The 19,138-nt window shown below is 37.1% G+C and overlaps 1 protein-coding gene across 1 annotated transcript in view; it reads right to left on the bottom strand.

Moving 5' to 3' along the window:
• Nucleotides 1-19,138, bottom strand: part of MSH3 (mutS homolog 3) — a 107,323-nt gene that overhangs the window by 12,206 nt on the left and 75,979 nt on the right. Inside the window, exons 18-20 of the mRNA XM_042866254.1 lie at nt 16,317-16,424; nt 13,313-13,427; nt 9,358-9,515 (exon numbers count right to left, since the gene is read on the bottom strand). Of these exons, the coding sequence (XP_042722188.1) occupies nt 9,358-9,515; nt 13,313-13,427; nt 16,317-16,424 (381 nt within the window). The remainder of the gene's footprint in view (nt 1-9,357; nt 9,516-13,312; nt 13,428-16,316; nt 16,425-19,138) is intronic.

Genomic DNA, 19,138 nt, shown 5'->3' with positions numbered 1-19,138 from the left:
CATAAATGAAAAGCTTACGCCATTTTTGTTATTCTGGCAATAAACACATTACAATTAAGCAAGAACAAAATGAAACAAATTACTGTGTTCCAAATAAGTAATACTTCTGGAAATTACTTTTGGGTCTTGACAACTAAGAAGTTCTGTTGGTCTGACTCTCACTGTTGCTTTCCAGAGTAATACAGGCACTAAAACACTTCTTGAGCATATCCACACAGAAAACTCTGGTGTGAACTTCTCAGTCACTTGGAATTGTTTATTATGAATGGTTCACTACTGTTCTGCAGATACATAATTTGTGTGTACACAGAAAAAAAAAAAAATCACTGCATTTAAATACAGTGGTGTGAAAAGACCTTTGTTCTGACATTTTCTGGCCCTTATCTTTCAGAGGCTAACTACACATGCACACTGAGAATATAATTTCTTCAAAGGAAAATCTAAACATTTATTTTCAAGTGAAAAATCTAAAAAAGTATAATAAAGCTTGAGTAAAACTTTTGGCCAAAATCAGGCAGCTTACAGACAAGTAGCTCTGCTATATGATTAGCTCCTCCATAGGTTCTATTCAGCATTCTCAGGCAATTTCTGTGTTACAAAGGATGCCTGCAGTCTGCCCTGCCAGCCACTACTGTCACCTCAAAAATGGAATTTCATAGCTTGTATTTTATGATAAATATATGAAGACACTGACTAGCTGAATCCTTATGCCAGGTGTTTGGATCTGATATTTCTAGGACTGACAGTAAGACTAATCTTCATAATCCTACCCTGTAAGCCTTGAAGAAATCAATAAAGCTTAATAAAGCAATAAAAGCAGCCAAGGAATTTTGGAGATTGGTAACAGGTCTTCTGAGTTAAGAACAACAAAGTTCATAACACGATATAAAAATAAAAGGTTATAGGCTGTAGAGACTGCCATAAAGGACAACTTATTATTTAATATGTGAACACACGTCATCTATGCCACTCCATCCTAGTGATCTGATTCATTTCTGAGGCTGTGACCTGCAAAAGGAGAATTCAGAGAAAGGTACAGCAATCCTGGCATGGTGATAATGCTGAAACATAAGAGAAAAAGATGCCTTTCTTTACATGAATTCATGTATAATTCTGAAGCATACCTTATTTCCGCTTATTAGCAAAAAGCAATCAATTTAGCTTCCTAAGGATGAAAAGCAGTAACATCATATTCTACTCAGAACAAAGAACTAAAATCAAGATGGGGAACACCATTTAAAGCTTAAAAGCTCTCCAAGTCTTTCCTGCCTGCTGATAACTATTTTAACATGCCATCAGCGTGCTTCCCCTTCAACAATCAAGGTTAAGTGCACAGTGCTGATCTGGATGAAGGATTCAATTATTTCTGCTTAGTGAAATTAGTAAGTAGGAAGAGACTTCTAATATGTAGAATGTTTCTAACCATTTTTAAGCAGGCAAGTTCCCGGGCACTCTCTTGCACGTAATGCTCACCCATGAAACAATGAGTAAATGGCAAAGAAGAGAACAAACTGAATTCTGGTTGTAACAAACTGCTCTGTTTTTCAACTATTACTTGCCTATCACTGTGCAGATAGCACAACTTCTGCTGTGAAGCTCTGAAAGAAAAAAAAGGAATTTTTATCTCCCATATAGAATAAGCATCAGTCATTTTTTTTCCCCTGTCTTCTCTTGTGCTGCCTTTCACTGATCAACTGGTGAAACTGGAATGATATAAAGAGCAATATTATTTGCCCATGTACAAAAAGCTGTGAAGTGTTGGCAGGTATACCAATGGAACACTCATTTCCATTAATATTGACAAGCTTCAATGTATGGTGAAAAGCAACTGGAAAACATCTTCCATTCAATTCCTGCTCTGATAGAAACATCTTCTGTTTCCTTGTTCATATACCACACTATGTCGTGCTTTCCAGTTTTCTCAAGATTTCTTACAAATTATACTTTGAACAAGCCTTGCAACATTTAGGCTGTTAAAGTAAATTATGCAACTTTAAATGCCTTTCAAACTTTAATTTCCAGTGAAGGAAATTAAAAATAGATACAAACATCCAAAATTGATTGCCCAAGTGTTTGCAGTGCTAATAAGGTATTTGCTTTCCATCATTACTTTTACCTGTACCAAAATTTATAATGATGCCATAAATATGTACATTTCATTTGGTTAAAAAAATTGTTTGTTTAGAGAGAAAATAGTGAGTTTGCCCACGAGTTTTTTCCAACTCCACACACTTGACGAAATAGTAATATGAGACTGACAAGCTGTCAGAATTAAATAGCTGTTACAGTATTTCAGGAGATAGCACACAAATTTCCTTTGTAAGGAACCTGACCTTCTTTTGAAAGTCAACTCCATCATTTAGTGGTCAGACAGACATTTTGCATTAAACATACAGGAAAGAAAAAAACTGTAATATATCCGATGAAGATTCTTTAAAGAAAAGTGGATTTAAAAGGCCTGGATTTTGTCTTGGGTTGTTTGGTTTTTTTTTAGTTGACTTTGAATAAATGTTTCATCACGAAACTCTTCTCTTAGCTTTAACAGCTTTTTTTCCAGATTATCATGTCTCATCTTCTGGACCATACCAAAGAAAAGTTAAGTCTGTGAGACCTCAAAACAACTCCAGTTGTTCCTAAAGATCTCTTGACTATATAGAAATTTAAGAATTTGCCACACTAGTCAAAGTTCTGTTTTACAGGAGAGCAGTATGCCAGTTAGCAGCTGACCTTGGTTTGTTTTTTCATCTCAGCAGAGCAACAGTCATGCTTTTCTGTACACAGTAAGAAGACTTGACAGAGAAAACATATTATCTCTTGAGTTCTTTGCATCTTAAGTTTGTGTTCTGCAACTGATGACTATGCCACTAACAAGACATGAGAGCCTTCCATCACAAGAAGTGGAAACAAGCAGAATACAGCAATAGGACAGACTTCTCACACAGACCTGTGTACAGATACTTGTAGTCTTGCAGGGGTTACACAGGCAAGTCACGTGAACAGGCCTAAAGCTGCAGTCACAAGCTTTCCCTATTTCCTGGTCAATAAATTCTCATTCAGGTGCCAATTCTTACAACATAAAGACAATACTAGTGAAAGCATCAGCAATAGCTCTTGTGCCTTAGGGAAAAAAAAAAAAGAAAAAAAAAAAGTTAATTCAGTATATACAAATGCTCCTTCCTCTTCAGGTATTGGCAGAGTGGATCGCATTGCATGTTACTGGCATGGGTCCTTTAGATCCCTGGATGTTGAAGATGAGAAGTGTCGGTCATAGCACTTATGGAGGGATTCAAATACTGCTTTTTCAGAACTGAAGTCAAGTTCACACCCATATGAGTGTACAATTCTCACAAATTTACATAGAATGGTTGACAGGTCAGATTTGCAGATTTTTGAATCCACTGAAGACAGTATCATCAGCAGCAAGCCTTTACAGGCAGCAAGGGAAATACTGTCTCCAGTGGCAAGAGCAGCACAATGCACTGAGCTATCTGCTCTGATAGACTGCAGTCGGCCTTCAAAGCAGCCTCATGCCAACAATGGCCTTGAAGTACTGGCAACCTGCATGTCTTACATAAAACAAAAGAAATTAAACTGCTGCTTATCTAAGCAATCTACAGCTATCACTTAATAATGTGTATTGCCAACCTCCTCCACTCCTCAGTTTTATTAATATACTTTCTTTGACAATTCAAACCCAATTTCTTTGCCATCATGAGGATTAGAGGCAATAAACAGAAAGTTCTTTGTGAAAGAGTATAATCTACATCTCACTGATGCTTCTTTGTATTCCTGTAACATTTAAGCATGTACTGCCTAACTTGAAAGAGGCAGTTTTGAATTGCAATTCAAAACACATCACTGTGCAGAACACTAGTTCAGACAACTAAAGGGCTAGCTGACCTTTAAATGCTATGCCCAGCTTGGCTGGTGATGTAAAAATCTCAGTGGAACATGCATGTCCCTCTAATGTGACTGTGCATACTAATGTGTGACCACTGGAACAAATGAAACGGTTTTCGTACTAATGCAACAACAGAAAGCCTGGTAGTAAATATGCTAGGAAGGAAATTCTTCCTTTGCTCCATACCATTTTCTAGTGTTGGCAGCTGTCTCCTTAGAAGCATTCCTTCTACTGGCAGCTCATAATTTCAATAAATTAATTCTTGAGATTTTGAATACAAGTCTTCAGTAATTTGAACTATTAACTAATTTGCTTATTTCACCTTCTACCTTCAAATTGTTACAACATTCTTTGTCTCTCTCAATTTTGAAAACAGGCTCTTATAAAGAGATACTGGTGACCTACAGGAAGTGGATTACAGGTTTCTAGCAGTAAGAAATTATTTCAATAATGGATCAAGTGGGACCTTTTTACAGGTCAGGTATCCTCAGCAGCTAAACACTATCTCTTCTCAATGCTATTAGATCAACATAATTTCTTTCATTAGTTCCTCAACGTGTGCGTGTCCACACCTGCTTTGTCATTCTACAAAACACACAGAAAAATATTAAATAGTTTCAGTATCTGAGTAACTATATTAGTAGAAAAAACTAACACAAATGGAAGGTTAATTTAAAAGAAAAACTGAACCTATTTACTGCACAAAGAACTCTGAATATGAATTTTTAAACATACGAAAGAATTCATCACTCAAATCCCATTAAAAGTCAGTGTACTTAGGACAGTGACCTTTACAAAACTCTTCTAAAATTCCTAACTATGATGAAATTGATTAAGTGAAATACTATGAGAGAAGGCTGCTTGAAAACATTATCCTTCACTGAAAGAAAAAAAAAACACACCTACAGAACATCTTCTAAAGACAATATCCTCCTCATTACTTATCTGCCCCTGAAGTAAAGTGCACAGCAGAAGATCTGAGAAATAGTAACTTAGCATATATAGTTTTCACATATCTTTTCACATATCTTATTCATGAAGAAATGAATAAGGGTATATAGAAGTTGAAGTCAGACATTTATTCATACACTTTTAATATAAAATATATAACTTAATCCAAATACAGCTCTAAATAAACACAGAGAAATCAGAGAATTAAATATAACACAGACTTTACTCCGTATTTCGCAGTTCCTCCACATTCTTTCACTAGGATGAGGACCAAAGCACTGCAATGGAAGTAACAAGACTGTTTTTACAAATAAAAAATGGTCGAATCTGGGGATAATCCACAGGAACAATCAGAGACTTACTTAAGTACTAAAAGATAGCAAGAGACTGGAAGGAATTGCTCTCACCCCTCAAAGTTTTCAATTAACAGATTGATAATAGCAGATCATCTGGGTTTAGAGGCATTATGCACAAAACAGATCTCTCCCTTTCCTCCTCTTTAGAATGAAATTATCAGCTATTCTCTGTATTTTGCCTGTATATCTAGTAATGAAGATTAATCATTTCTATTTTCACTGCATCTTTAAGCAAGACATTTCCTTTAAACTACTTTTTTTTTTTTCAGCTTTAAAATGCTTAATAGAATGCAGTATTTAAAGTCAATTTAGAGATGCTATCATACATAAATACTAAATATATCCAAAGGAATAACTATAGTAGCAACCTTTCAATCTCCATGGAAACCTTACTTAAAACACAAAATATAAATCCTAAATGAATGGTAATCTCTTAAACCTATATAAGTTCACTCTTGGAAGATGCAGTGCACAAACAAAAAAGATACTGAAGTATAAAGTCACAATATTAAAAAAAATATAGCAAGAAGCAGAACTGCTGGTACTCCTGATGCATGGAACTTCTCATATAGTCAGCCTCACAGCAGGAATGCTATGCTAATAGTAGCATCTAGAAAACAACACACCATGGCAGCAATGAAAATAACTTGGAAACTGGCACCTTTCTGTGCAGTGTTTTCAGAAGATTAAAAATACACCAAAGTTATCAACAACAAAATCCCATTTTCCAGTGAGATATCTGTGGACTGAGGTGGCAGTGAAGAAAGGATGTCTGCATAACTCCATCCTATTAAAACAATAACATATGAAGAAAACAAAATAAAAAAGCTCAACTGAGGTGGAACTGCAGAATGAGCATGAAGAGAAATCTCTTCAAGCTCATCCCCTACCAGTTGAGAGCTCCAGGCAAAAGCTGAGGCCTTACAAATTTAAGGTCTGCCAGTCAGAGCATTAAAAAAACTATGTAGGAGATTTAATGCGGTATCTGAATTTATTATTTCTTTCCTCCAACCAAGCATTACAGTATACAAAATAGTAATTTCCTAGGGCTAAAAAATACTCTGGATGAAACACCACGTTAGCCTGTCTGACAAACTTGCATATTTTAAGACATTTCCAGAACTCAAAGCAAAAAAATAAATGTCTGCTTCCTTGATAGTCTCTGTGCACCTTGAGCCTCTGTACACCTTGTAGAAACTGGTAGAAGTTGAAGCTCATGCATATCGTGAAAACGAAGAAGTTAAGCAAAGACTAGGGCAACACAGACCGCTTTCTGGCTACTGAACATCATGATGGGACAGAAAAAGCACTGAGAAATCATACGTGCATGGACTTCAGATGATCATTACTTGGATATATAGAGCTAGGAAGGCCCATATGCTCCACAGGCAGAAGAAAAATCATGATAAAAGAAATCTCCTAAACATTTGTCCTGGAAGGAAAACTAAGGCCATCTAATCTAACATCCTGTTAATTCATAGCAGATGGATAATACTGGTCTCAGCATAAAAAAGAAGAGAAAAGTTTAAATATGCAAAATTCCACTGGTTATCTTTTACAAAAGATCAGTGAATATCCTGAGTTTCTGAAGCAATCACCAAATGATTTAGTTTGGAAGAAAACTTTAAGATCATGTAGTTCCAACTAGACCAGGCTGCGACCCATCCAGCCCGGCCTTGAATGCTTCCAGGGAGAGGGCATCCACAGCATCACTGGGCAACCACCCTCACAATAAAGAATTTCTTCCTGACATCTAGTCTCAATCTCCCTTCTTCCAGTTTAAAACCATTTCCCCTTGTCCTGTCATTGCATGCATAAAAAGTCCCACCCCAGCTTTCCTGTGAGCCCCCTTCAGATACTGGAAGGCCGCTATCAGATCCCCTCAGAGCATTCTCTTCTCCAGGCAGAACAGGCCCAGTTCTCTCAGACTGTCCTCGTAGGGGAAATGTTCCAGCCCTGTGATCTTCTTCAGGGCCCTCCTCTGGACCTGCTCCAGCAGCTCCCTGCCTCCAGAACTGGATGCAGCACTCCAAGCAGGGTATCACCAAGGCCAGAGTAGAGGGCAGAATCACTTCCCTCGACCTGCTAGTCATGCTCCTCTTGATGCAACCCAGGATACCATTGGCCTTCTGGGCTGCAAGTGCACACTGCCTGCACATGTTGAGTATTTCATCAACCAACACTCCCAAATCCTTCTCCTTGTATTTGTGCTTGGGATTGCCCCGACCCACATGCAGGACCTTGCAGTTGTTATATACAAACCAGCCTTTTTGCTTCCTGTTATTCTTATGCTAACCATGTAACAAATGCATTACTATTTCTGTAAGTAATATATTTTCAATTCATTGTTGATTAATTTTAAGCCAATTAGTTAATTCAATTACCAGTGCAATGACAAGAATTTAAATAATTACTATACTCATCTAGTGTTCATATTTCAATTTTGACACATCTCACATTGATTGAAGAATGGCATATCCAGCTGAGAATCCAAAGCTAATTTAGACAGGGAAAAATAAATAATAATAATAAAAAAATAAAACTCAATCAGAGGATTAAGATCTGACTGGCTCCAAATTAAGTGATCTGAAAGGTGACGAGCCCTACTCCTTTTTGGCTCAAAATTAAAAAGCATAAGGTAGCATGGTAGAAGAGAAAAGCTTACCGGAACAGATGCAAAAATACCCAGTACATAGAAAAAAGCTACATGGAATATGAGAGATGCAATGGGAATGGGTGAAACTTGTATATTCAAGGATTTCACACTACAGAGGACAAGAAACAATTTGTTCACTTGTTAGTGAGCACATAACAAAATGGCACTTCCAGTGACCAAATCAATCTTTCTCAATTTTTATGCTGAAAACATCATGCTGTAGTGACAGTCATACATCAGTGGAAAGAGAATACTGAACTTTAAAGAAACAGATTTATGCTCTTATGGTTAGAAATTGAGTTAGTATGAACACCAAAGGGTACTCCATGTTCATCTGAAAACAGAGGAGACAAAAATAACTTTCCAATCATTAGCAACACTGGAATGTTTTTGCTGTAAAATAAATTACATGTTATGTATCTCCACATTTACTCAGAAGTGCTTGTTCAATCAACCAGTCAATTGCTTTCAATTTAAGTTGAGGGAAAAAAAAATTTAACTATTTTAAATATTCAGCTCAATTAATTTTGGAACAACAATGCAAGTTCTTTTTTATTTCGTTCAGCTGCTTACCCCTGAAGTGCATCAGAGCACAGTTTTGTTCATTCTTTAAAACGAGTGTGATGCACAAGAACACAACATCTTTATATGATGAAGCAATCCCATATGAGCAATATTTCAAATTCTCTGTTAAAAGTTATTCTGAAGTGCACTGTACCATAGCATTTCAGGAAAGATAATTCTACCACAAATAATACTAATCTTTATGGAACTTAGAGCCATAAATAATTATCCAGTTAAAATGGCATCACAAACACAGAACTTCAGCTGATCAAAATAGGTAGAAAAGAGGATAGAAACAGAGACTGGATGATCTACAGTAGGTCCTGACTATAAAAAAAGTTAGTTTAGACTGCACTAGTAATCCTTACAATTTATTCAGCTTTATTTTAAAAATGACACTGATACCTGACAAGTGAAATGAACTCCCATTAATTCATAGTATGAAAGATATACATCAAGTAATGCATACATAAGACTGATAGTACAGGCAAGAGAATATATGCAGGCCCAAATTCTCAGTCCCAAATATTGAAAGTATGTATGACTAGACTGCACAGCAGAACTGCAACATGATTTTCAGAACTGGCAGCAATCATATTAGGGTGAATATCAATTAGGAATCATGCAGTGGAATACTTGGCTGAGATTTCCATTCAGACAGATGAAGTTAAACATCTGAATCTTAGTAAGACATAAGAATTAAAGTTCTTATTCTTTAAAGACTCAAACATTCCAAAACAGTTACTGTAGTCAAACAGCTGATTAAAAAATAAAAAAAATCAAACCAAACAATCAGTATACATATTTTAAAATGAAGGAAAAACCTTAAGTATACATTCTAAATGAAAAATGAAATTCACTTTGATGCATCCCCACGCATTCACTGTATTAACAGTTTCATAAGCAAACATGAAATTTCAAAGGATTACCTTGTAAAAATACCATCCACAATGCCAATTGTTGACTCCTCTGCAGGAACATAGGAACCAATCTGTGCCATGACTGTAATCAATGCAACTTGCTTTATATAGGAGCTCTTTCCTCCCATGTTCGGTCCAGTTATTATCATGACCCTTTCACCATCTCTCTGGAAACACAAAACAGTGGTTAAATATATTGACTTCACATGAGTTGCAAATAAGGAAGACTGGTGTGTATGCATTTTTTCAGAGAAATACTGGACATTTCCTTGGGATTAAGCATTCTTTATCTGAGCAGCTTCCTTCATTAGAGTTCATCACATTCACATCTCAAGAGATTATAAAGTCTCACATAGATAAATCTTACTATGATCTCCCCAAGCTGGTGAGAGGGAAGTATAGCAATCAACATTCATTACTTCTGAGCAGTGTGGACAGACTGAGGAAAAATTTTCTTCATCTAGGAGCTAGGAAAGTTCTCCAAGAACTTTCTATGCAGTTTTCTTCAGAGAAATGGAGAAAAGCTTTCAGAACAGCCAGTGTCATCCGAATTTGTTTGTGATCTGGATTCCTTTCCAGTTAAGAGTTCTTACTGCCAAAATTGGAAAAAATCTGTGAGAAAAAGATCTGACCTACGTTAAACCTTTCAACAACCCACATCAAAACAGACAGGCCACTACAAGAAATCCGGGTGCTGATGAATCTAGCAATGCTTGGCTGCAACACAGATGTTGTAATCATACTGTGTCCAATCTCTGAATGATCGGTGTATCTAATCACTGAAACCCTAAGGAAAATGTTATTAGACACAACAGCTCATCTCAGCTGTAACACTTCCTATAGTACTGAAAACCGCTCTAGAAAAAAGCATATGGCTCCAGAAAAAAGCATTCGTACTCTGTGCAGGAAAATGCTATAGAAATGAAAACTCATCAAAGAACCTATTAAACCTTCTCATGACCTGAATCAAGGCTAGGAAATCAAATTATGTAAGGAGTTCAGACAATCAGACTTTTCATTTCTACTGGGACACACAATGAAATCCAACAATTTACAGTCCAATAAAAAGTCAGCATATTCCCTTGCCCCATGGGAAGTGCAAGGAAGAAAGGACAAGCTGTGCATAACAAGGATTTGCCACACTACTTATGAAACCTGGAAGTCATCAGGCACTGTGACAATAAGAAAATTACAGTGTTCTCCGCAGAAAAAAGCCTTGTGATCCTTACAGATTTGCTTTTCTTTTGGATCTCCATTCTTGTCAAAAGGGAAGCAAATAACACTATCAGAAGACCAACACTGTTATATCATAAACTAGAGCATGCAGACAAGATATGCAATCAGTTATTATATGTAAAAGTTGTTTACCTTTTCTTAAAAACAAACAACAACAACAAAAATGTGTTCAAAAATAACTTGCAATAAAGTTAAAACACAAAAAATACCATTATCAGGAATAAAGGATGGATGTAATAAAATGCATATGACTATATGGAAACATAATTCATAACATTTTAGTCTGGAAGATATAGTTCCAATAGTGTTGCTAAAACTTCATCGGGGGCATCACTTGGCTCAACACAAAAACTTAGAGATACTGAAAAGCAGAACGAGTTAAACTGCTAAAATCCACAAGTTTCTCACTCATGTTTGGTGTTCCACCAGGGTCCCTCCAATCATGTTCTGAGATTGGTGGTCTGCCTGCAAGGCCAGCTTTCAGAAAAAATATATATGCTGGAGCATCAGCTCAGGGAACACATCCACTCTTACAATGGCGTGCAACCTTAAGCCAGTATCTTACTGGAATTTATGGTAGAGATAATGGATGTTTTTTTCAAGGCAGAGCAAAGAAAGCTTTCCTAAAGTTAGGTTTCTGACAGCATTTCAGCTGAACCCATGATAGGAGGCACGTTTTCCTACTGATTCAGACAAATCCATTAAAACTAGAGACATTTTAATGAACTGATTCCCACCCACCTCTCATAAAAAAGAGAGAATTCAACAGTAAGAGAGAAGATGATTCTACCATGATTCTTGGCTTTGTAATACGCAGTATTTGGAAAGCCAACATAAGAAGGAGAATAAAGAGAAAAAGTAAACGATGATTACTGAATGAAATGTTGATTAATTTCTAAGTGCCATCTGTCACTATTTCAGAGCTCACAAACAATTCTGGGAATGTTCTATGAAGTATTGTGCAGTATCTATATCACTGTTCCGTACTTCCAAATATTTCCGGAGAAATGAATGTAAGTTTGAGCAATGCTTACACCACAGCAATGACTCTACTCTGACATCTGCTACCTTTTCTACTTTTAATGTACGAAAAGGCAGATATGTATTCAGAGGTAAGTCACAATCATATTTTTATATTCATTAGGAAAAGAAATGTACTATGTAAAAAAAGATATAGACAAGTATTTTAAAAAAATAAAGGAAAAAAAGTAGTTTTTCAGAAAAGAAGAAAAAGAACCATGTAGGTTGCTCCAAAAGTAATGCTTTCTATTTATTTCCATGGAAACTACAACAGGTACAAAGAGCACAGTAACGTTATTTGATAGAGCACATTCTCAGCCACAAAACACAGTTTTTCAACACAGTTGCCACCCTTTGCTATGATTTTTCTGCCAGCACTGAACAAGAGTCTGCATGCCAAGCTCGTAACTTCTACATGGTCTGAAGATGGCTTTTCTTTCACATCATTGCTGCAACTGATGAAACACATCACCCACTGTGATCACATCCACTGGCTTGTCTCTGTAAATGTTCAGCAAGAACCAATGAATGTCAGCGGGTGCCATCTTTTCTGCAACGAGGAATTTAATTCCACACCCTTGCTTCATCCACACCTCCACGTCAGATACTACTCTGTCACAGTGCCTCTCTGCTGCTATCTGTCACACAGCAACAACACATAACAGGATATGTGCAGGAAAGTTCAACCTCTACTGCTGCACCACCAATATCTGCCTCTGACTTCATGGCCCAATGTCACAAATTTGGCATTACTTTCAGAGCATCCCTCATAAAACATGCTCATCAGAAACATATTTTTATATGAAATAAAACAAGGTTATGTTTTCAAACAAAGGTAACTTTTTATACCAAATGTAGCTAATCTACATTATATGGTGTAAGTAATATTGCATGAAGGAGCCCTCTTTGATCTACTGACAGCAATATCAAAAAAGCAGCGATCTTCTCATTTCTCAGCATCATGTTATTTAATTCTCTGTTGCTTACAGTCAGTCAGTAGGACTAATGAGTAACACACAATCTGCAGCTACACACTGGGGATCTTTATATATGTTATTATTAATGGCTTCTTAAAATTACTATGCAATATACAGAGTGTATACAATACTACAGATTTAATAGTCAGAACTCCAAATTTGCATGATCAAATTAAGAAATACTGTATGAATTCTGTATTTGCAGAGAGAAAGAAAATGCATAGCACCTTAAAAAAAAATCTGAGCTAGGTTAGAAATAATTTGGAAAACTGACCCTGTAAATGTGACACGTGAATTTAAATGGTTAATAATTTTATATATTACATTCCTTTGGAAAAACAACAGTTAAGAACAAACAAATTTGAGATAAAATTCCTACAAAAATGCACCTTCCCTTTAATGGCACTGCTAATAATCCTGTAATTATTTACTTACATTTCAAAAGTAGGCATTCAAAACTTTCATTTTCTTAATTTTCAGATAATCTTTTTTCCTCTCTTTTATTATTTTTGTTCCATTAAGCCCAAACAGGGTTGCTAAGACAGACTCTGACTGCACGGTAACTGCAAAAGGACACAGCTGATGTGGCTGCATGTGGCAGCATCTCTCTGACATGAAAGCATGCAGCCAGGTCTAAGATTAAATTATTTATTTTAACTTCCTGGCCAGGAAACAAATCACAGATTCCTTCCCCTGAGTGATTTAAGCTCAAAGGGTATCTCAGTACTTACTGATAGGTTAGTGGTGTTTGGAACATATTGATCCTGTTCTCCCAGTAATACATCAATCACAGGGTGCCTGCCATTTTTTATAATTATTTCTTGCTGATTATCTTTCACAACTGGTCTGAAAAAAAGAAGACATGTTACCTTCAGCATGCACTGTAATTGATTACTTAGAACTTCTGTAACTAAACCCTGATGGGGGACGGTAATCTACAGTGCAGATTTTCCTGAAAATACACAAATGATACATAGAAAAAGAATTCATGCTAGCAAATATTTCTAAAGATTTGCTTCATTTGGTTTGAAAAGTATCAGCTGATTAGGTTGCGATATTTTAAAGTATTTACATATTTTTTCATTACCTAGAAAACAGATTCTGAAGAACCATTATGAACTAAAAACTGAACAAGCAATAGCAAAGCACCCTAACTGAGGACAGTAGACATCTGACCTCTCAGTGCTGCAGCACCTCCTGCGAATTTTCACCATTTATGGATACATTTGATGTTCTCAGGATGATCCTGGACATCAACTCATGCAGCCTGCTATGGGAGCAAGCCTTGGCTGGCACAGAGTTAGCAAAGAAATTTGTTCAACTATGTTTTTGTGACTGACCACACACAGACCATAAAAATCAAAGACAACAGTAGGACAGAGTTTAGTTCTATAAACACAAGCTGCACTCATATTTGGCAGCAACTTCCAAACATGTTTAAGAGTTGCCACAATTACTGTCTACAAAAAGAACATACTAAGCTGAAACTCTGAAACGAGAGTCTCTTTTTAGAAATAAATCCACAAACCAGGCTGATGGTAGCTGTATCTTCTCTCAAAATCGTTTAAGGAAAAGTATTGTTTCAAATGGCTCCACTTAGCTACAACTTAGACTATATCCAAAGACACTACTAATACAGCATCCATAATTCTGCATTACATACCATTCTGAAAATTTCCACCTCAAAAAGCTGTGTGATCTTCACACAAAAAATGCAAATCAGCATAGTTGCTAAATTATTACTATGATTTTTTTTTTTTTTTTGAAACCTAGTTCTCTTTTTTCATCATAAGTGAAGATCAACATTCAGTGGAGAGGTAAATACAACTTAATGCCTCTCCAACATTTTCCTTCATAAGCACTCTGTGAAAAGAGCAATAACTTAGGAAAGTGGCAATTGCTGAGAAGAGAATACTCAAATAAAACCACAGAACTAATGCTAAATGATCCATATGGTATTTCAAAATTCTGCCCTCATCTTTGGAAATCATAACTTTTTTTTTTCTTTAACTATTTAGATCTCCTTCCACATGACTGTGAGACAGGATCTAGTTTCAGCATGCTGTGGTCCTTGCTGCCTGTTCTGGTTCCAAACAGTGGGGTTTGAAGAAGCAGAGCCTCATTCTAAAGGTTTCTCCTATGTCTCCACAATGAGACAAGCATATGTCATGCAGTGGGAAAAACCTGAATTGCTTTGGAATGCACTACACATGGTTAAGTCATGGAAAAAAAAATCACCATCTGCAGAGTAGACAGCACAAACATTACGTGACAATGTCTAGGCTACCTACACTACCGTCTTCACACACGTAACTTTGCTGCTTGAGAGCCCTGACTTAGTTTATCTTCCACGTAAAGGAAGAGCCTCCCATCACAGGTTTCCCACAATGCCCTTGGGAAACTATAAGAGGTGCTTACCTCTTTCCAACAGCTGTGGAACATCTGGTAGGATGATTATAAAATTATCCTTACTCAGCCAAAAAAGCCTCCTCTGAAATGTTTGAATTAGTTAACATGAAAGTCCCCTTCAAAATTATTGACATCTTCCCTGTGGCTGAAGTTGAACTGAGAAGACTCCTCCCTGCCAGTTTACAAGCTGTAAGCCTCTCTTTAACATCCAGTGAATTATTTAAACTCTGTACAGTGAATTAATAAGATTTCTGCTTGTTTTCACATCTGAGTATACAAAAATAAGGGCACAATTTGATAGAATTTGATTTTGATAGAAGCACACAAGATCCCAAGAGTCCACAGGAGATCAATATTATCTGTAATGCTGCATAAAAGCAGAAGCATATGTAAATCGATTTCCCTTCATCCTCATACATTCAATACACAATTTGTTGTATATCCACAAGTCTCAAGCTTCACTAATTCAGATGGCTGATGTCCATAAGTAACTGATCATTTGTGCACAGCCTCACAATGAAAACATTTACTGGAGACGAGGGACTAGAAATCAACTCTTTAGAGAGCTGTCTGAAATAAACCTAAGAAATAGTAACTAGCAGCCTGTAGGACAGCACTAAGAAGTGCGTGTCTGTGGGGATGGAGACCTCTTAGTATGGAAATGGGCACCCTAGAGAGTGACTGTCTTTATGTGAAGGCAAGATAGGGCTTGTGATGATGAAGGAACACATAAGGTACAAGGTGGACATGCTCATGAAAAAGCTTTGAACCAGTCTCTAGGGAAGCAAAGGGCTCATAACTCCTCAGCACACAGAGCAAGAAGGACAGCCTTGGTGCCAGTGGAGACCCAGGCTGCACTGCCTGGTGTGCATGAGCAGGTCTTTGTCAGAGGGATGTGAGCAGCTCATCTTAGCTAAACACCCTAGGATCCTTGGTGAGACACTACCACTGCTGTAGCAGGTGGGACCTATCTTCACCTGAAATACATCCATGAAATAAGCTTCATATACCATAGAGTCTTTAATACTAGAAAGATAAAAATAAAACAAAAATTTCCAGGTGAAGTTCAGTGTATATAATGTATCTTTAAGATATTGTCTGCCAGACTCATGTAGAACAAGAGACAGACAAACAGAAGTCAACAAATATGAACAGCAATGTTTAAGGATTTGGAACACAGCTAGAAGCATGTGCAAAATCAAATTAAGATGAAACGATTGTAAACAGTTTTAATTATACATACTGTGCTACATATACTCAACTCAAATTTACTTTAAAAATTCAAATTCCATATAAAATCCTAAATAAAAATTAAAAATTGATTACCTGCAGTAGTCTCCCTGTTTAGCCACCTTTGCCAATGAGAACAGACAGTCGATAGTTGCTAGGTGACCAATCGCTTTAGATACGGGGTGATAATGCTCACTAAAATGGCTATACCAAAACAGGGAAAAATAGCAGGAGGAAATAAGAAGAAAAAATTAATTCCATACAAATACAGATGTATTTTCAAAATATACCCCACCCAAGTTTTTCGAAGGGCTCCCGTGGTCTTTAAATTACTTGAATTCAAAGCTCCCAGCAGTGTATTAAGTTACAATTTGATGACACAATCTTAATCAAGATGAACTTCATGATCCTATTGTAACAGTGAATTATTTTTAAGTGCAACACTGCAGACAAAATGAAATTCACTAGATAGCATGTATAGGGTCTGCAGTTGATCCCTGCTGCCTAAATGAGGTCTGTAAAAATGCCTGTTTATCACAGTGGTATCTGTATCAATTCACTTCAATCATAAGTAAAAAATATATATTATAAAAGTGCCTGATCACAGGAACTGCCTGCAATTTCAACAGAAATTGTTATTTACAACAGAAAATTTGGGAGTTAGTTTTCCATTTATGGTACTGTTTCCCTCAGTGCAATGATGAAATTACCAGGAGAAAATAGTTTTCAATTGACTTCATTCTCTTACTACTTATGAATTTCTTTTCTCATCTGCCAAGCTCAAGGAAACAATATGGAATATAAAACTAGAAAGGAAGCAAAATCTGAGGGTGAGAGAGTAGACTGTTGCATGCTACTACCAGCTCTGAAAACAGCAAAGAAAACATAAGAAGCAACAGATCTAACGTAGAGAGATTAACATATGTCAATTCAAATTTACATGGCTAATTTAGTGGCAATAATTATTTAACAGACTAAATTACAGTATTTAAAATCACAGAATTATAGAACCGTAGAATTGCTCAGGTTGAAAAAGACCTTCAAGATCATCAAGTCCAACAACAACCTAACCATATTACCCTAACTCCAACAGCCCTCCACTAAATCATGTCCCTGAACACCACATCCAGATGGTTTTTAAACACATCCAGGGACGGTGACTTAACCACCTCCTGGGGAGCCTATTCCAGTGCTTAACAACCCTTTCTGTAAAGATGTTTTCCTAATATCCAACCTAAACCTCCTGTAGCACAACTCGATGCCATTTCCCCTCGTCACCAGTGAGAAGAGACCAACCCCGCTCTCACTGCAAGCGCCTTTCAGATATTGGAAGAGAGCAATAATGTCTCCCCTCAGTCTCCTCTTCCCCAGTGTAAACAGCCCCAGTTCCTTCAGTTGCTCCTCATAGGGCATATTCTCCAAGCCTTTCAGCAGCCTTGCTCCCCTTCTTTGAACCTGATCCAGCACCTCAGTGTCCTTTCTGGACTGAGGTACCCAAAACAGCTAGAGAAGAGCAAATTGGAATGCGTTTCTCATTTCTAACAAATAAACATAATTGCTGGGTTCCTACCAAGAGGCTGAGCCTTGCTCACACTCATGGCACCACATTCAGCATGACCCAGGTACCAATGAAAGGAACAGAAAATGATGGCTTTGCTCCTATAGCCCTTACAGAACTGGTGGTAACACAAGAGTCACAAAAGGTGACTTTCAGGCCTCACAACTGTTTTGAAGAGCTCACAGCACAAAAACTCATTTTAATACTCACCAAAACAGGAAATTTAGTACATCATTCAGCATCTAATCATCATAGATAATTTCCAGAGTGTTTAATTACTAGTTAAATAGTAATATTCCAAAATATTGCTAATGTCTTTCATAGGGGTGGTCAACCTGTGGTTCTGGAGATGCATAAAGATCACAAATCCAAGAGTTGCTCCTAGTCTTGTGCTGTGTCAAGACTGGCAGTGGGAATCTGCTGACAGTTAATTGGAAACCATCACAAGGTAAGAAAAATAATTAACACAGGCTGCTGGGTGTGCATCTGCACATTACAACTATGTTAGCACCTGCCAGATATCCTGAACAAATTCCTTTCCTTCTCACTAGTTCCAGCCACCTGCTTCCAGCTCCTCCATCCTCAGAAAATGATGCTCCTGCTGAGAAGCCTGTTCATGGAGCTAAATGCTTCAAAATCTGTTCTTTCTTTTGCAGAATCACTGTAACTCCAACTCTGCTCACTGTCTGAGTGCAGAGGTCCCAATGCTGTCAGCAAGGAGTCTCTACACATACAGAGAGGTAAGAGCACCTGGAGAAGGACATTCTTAAATGCATATTCAGGCCAGTCCTATTGTGCAACACGAGGTGGGACCCTTAGGAGAAACCATTCTATCCTATCACACGTGACCCAAAACTGGAGCAGCCAAGTCCACCACATCAGACAGATATGGAACACATATCCACCACAGAAATATTCTGATACTTAAGTATCTGCATCATTAAGTTTGATCGCTCATCTTTACAAGACAAACAGTGGAGTCACTCTTTCTATTCTGTATTTAAATCAGAACACAGTAGAATCAATGATATACAAAAATGCAACCTTTTTTAAAGAAGATGACTACAAAAGGCCACTCACATATGACATATAACATACACGTAAGTAGAAGAAAAGGAGATTTCAACACAGCTATGTTTACTTTCAGAAATTTAGCATGATGGTAGATCACAGTAGATAAAAAGTCTCTCATGTTGAGACAGCTTCAGAGGGAACTTGCTAACTTTCAGTAGTGGGGACAAAACCACAACTGAAAGTCACGCAGTAATCAGTGCACAAGATTAGGAATAATTTCAGTGGTCTGTAACTTGTGGAAGTGAAAGAATAATTTATAGCCTGCCACTTGAAAAATCAAAGGTAT

The sequence above is a fragment of the Lagopus leucura genome, unplaced genomic scaffold, assembly GCF_019238085.1.
Source record: "Lagopus leucura isolate 7727_CA_CO unplaced genomic scaffold, USGS_WTPT01 Super-Scaffold_810, whole genome shotgun sequence".
NCBI lineage: Eukaryota > Metazoa > Chordata > Aves > Galliformes > Phasianidae > Lagopus > Lagopus leucura.
This window is presented reverse-complemented; position numbering and strand designations above follow the sequence as displayed.